Source organism: Penaeus vannamei, chromosome 11 (assembly GCF_042767895.1).
Source record: "Penaeus vannamei isolate JL-2024 chromosome 11, ASM4276789v1, whole genome shotgun sequence".
In the NCBI taxonomy this organism is placed as follows: domain Eukaryota; kingdom Metazoa; phylum Arthropoda; class Malacostraca; order Decapoda; family Penaeidae; genus Penaeus; species Penaeus vannamei.
Genome location: NC_091559.1, coordinates 12,453,130 through 12,455,629, shown reverse-complemented (window position 1 = coordinate 12,455,629; position 2,500 = coordinate 12,453,130). Strand labels below are relative to the sequence as shown.

The 2,500-nt window shown below is 33.2% G+C and overlaps 1 protein-coding gene across 1 annotated transcript in view; it reads left to right on the top strand.

The window, feature by feature from the left end:
• Nucleotides 1-2,500, top strand: part of LOC138863234 (putative neural-cadherin 2) — a 34,063-nt gene that overhangs the window by 6,994 nt on the left and 24,569 nt on the right. Inside the window, exon 5 of the mRNA XM_070127411.1 lies at nucleotides 1-80. This exon is cut by the window's left edge and continues 84 nt beyond it. Within this exon, the coding sequence (XP_069983512.1) occupies nucleotides 1-80 (80 nt within the window). The remainder of the gene's footprint in view (nucleotides 81-2,500) is intronic.

Sequence of the window (2,500 nt, the reverse complement as noted above, 5' to 3'; positions counted from 1 at the left end):
GTCGGCGCCCCCCACCCCCTCTTCTCCCTCAGCCAACACACGGGAGATATTTTCGCTTCGACGCAAGTCAGAGAAGGAAGGTGGGTTCTGTTTGTAATTCAATATTAATTCTAGTTTTCATTTTCCGATTTTGCTATTTTATCGTTATTCATAAAATAAATAAATTAAATAAATACTTGTCGACATTGTTCATTGATATTTTCGCTTCGACACGTTAGAGAAGGACTGTTCTGTTTATGTTATTGCAATATTTTTAATTCTATTTTTTACAATTTTGCAATTTTTACTTGATTTTGTCGTGCATTTTTTTATTGTCATTCCTTTCTTTTTCATTAATGGTTGATATCACATTGATATTTTTGCTTCAAGTGAGAGAAAGACGCTGAAATCTGCTCATATTATTGTATTATCTGAAATTTTAATTTAAATTTTCCGATTTTGCCATTTTATTTGATTTTATTATGCATTTAAAATATATTTCTTTCTTGTTTATTAATGTTTTGGTATTATCAGTTGATATGTTCGCTTCCACACCAATGGCAGAAGGAAGGCAGGTTCTTGTTCTACAATCAATTAGACTTTTATTATCCAATTTCAGTAATTTATCATTTTCGCTTCGGTACATATTTCTAATCTTGATTCTAGCTGTTATCATCCATTTTTTTATCGTAATTCTATTATTTCATACTTTAATAACTGTTGATATCAATTATTTATATTTTCCCCTCGACACAAGCTAAAGAAGGATACAATATGTCTTATTAATCCTTCCGTCTAGGTTTCATTATCCATTATCTTGATTCAATCATTATAATCCAATTTTGATTGTATAGTGCTTTCGTTTCGAGACAAAAGAGAAAGGGGTGGCAAGTTTTCCATAATTTAAATTCTATTATTTAGTATCCCTTTTTCTTTGTTACATTTAATCATTTGTTAATATTATTAGTTGATTTTAATTCGTCCTTTTTATTTTATTTTCAAATATATTGTTAGTAATCTGAATTGAATTTTCCTTTACTGCCTTCTTAGTATGTTTTGTGTTTATGAGTATTTCTTTTTTTTTGTGATCTTTCATAAGGCTAATTATTTCGATCAGCCTCTTTGTATATATTCAAGGTTTTCCTTACTAGGTTTATATTACTTTACAGGAGAAATAATTTCCTGATTAATCGATGATTCTCGGATCTGAATGGCAAAATTCCATCGAAGTGCCAAACAACAACAGAAACTACTACAACAAATGCAACAACAATAACTACAACAGCAAAGACATAACAAAAGCAATGTCAGCAACAATAACTACAACTAGGACAAACAACAGTGGCTGTAGAATGATTTTAAAATTTCGGATCTTCTAAACAGTTTATAATGCTCCAGAGGATGTTTATAGACGTGGAACGTATAAGGCCTGCTTAAGAGGATCTAAAATTATTTAACGGTTTCGAATAATGTTAAATGACCCGACAATGGAGTTGGATACCTCTTTGATTAAGAAAATGTTTGAATTGAGGATAACATTTTTCTCTATATCCATATCTATAAATATAGTGTCGCAGGGCGTAGACCCAGTAGATATTAAGCTGTCTAGCACATTTTGGGCTTAACCGAGAATATGGATTTTTACTCAGGAAAATATTCGTCTGCAGTGAACAGATGTAAGGTTCCAGGCCTACGGCACGCTGCCACCACCCGATTAGGAGGTTCGGGAACCGTGTGTTGTGTATGTGGGTGTGAATATTGTAAAAGGGGGGGGGGGGGTGGAATGAAATACAGTGTATACTGAATGTCGGGTATGTATGTGTAAATATGAAAAGGGAGGTATCGTAGAATTATCATAGAATTATCTTCTCTGCTAGAAGCGGGAACCAAGGTGTAGCAACAGTAAAGGTATTTTTAGTATGTTCTTGTTACCATAGATGGTAAAATATCAGCTTGAATACACTGCTTCATTTAGCCTTTTTACAGCCTTTCAGGGTTGAGAGTTATCAAAGTAACCAGCAATATGCTGTTCAGAGACCCGAGTCTGAGAGAAGTGTGTTCTGGCTGGGAATAAGTAAAAACTCTAAAATAGTACGAGGTTTATTATGGAACAAATTACACTCACAAGGAATTTCTACAAGTGCTTTCAGTCATCGGAAGTAGATATAGATGCGTACAATACGAATTTATCACAGCGGAGGTAATGTGCATGGAAAACTACACCAGATAACAAAATAAACCATAAAACTACCCCTAAGTTGGCGTCCCAACTCCATAAGTGTTTTCATCTAGGTGTCAGCACGAAAATATACGTCTTTAAAGAAAATATTCATCCAAATGGATATAAACGTAGGCAATATATACATATAATAAATAATTAAGAGATAAAAAACAAACAAAAACAAAATCGTTTAAAATAGTGCTGACAAACTCTTGGTGAAGACACGCATAAAAAACATGGGAAAGTATGAGAAATGGTTTAACGGACGGAGGCCAAGTTAGACGGCGTAAAAAATGAAAA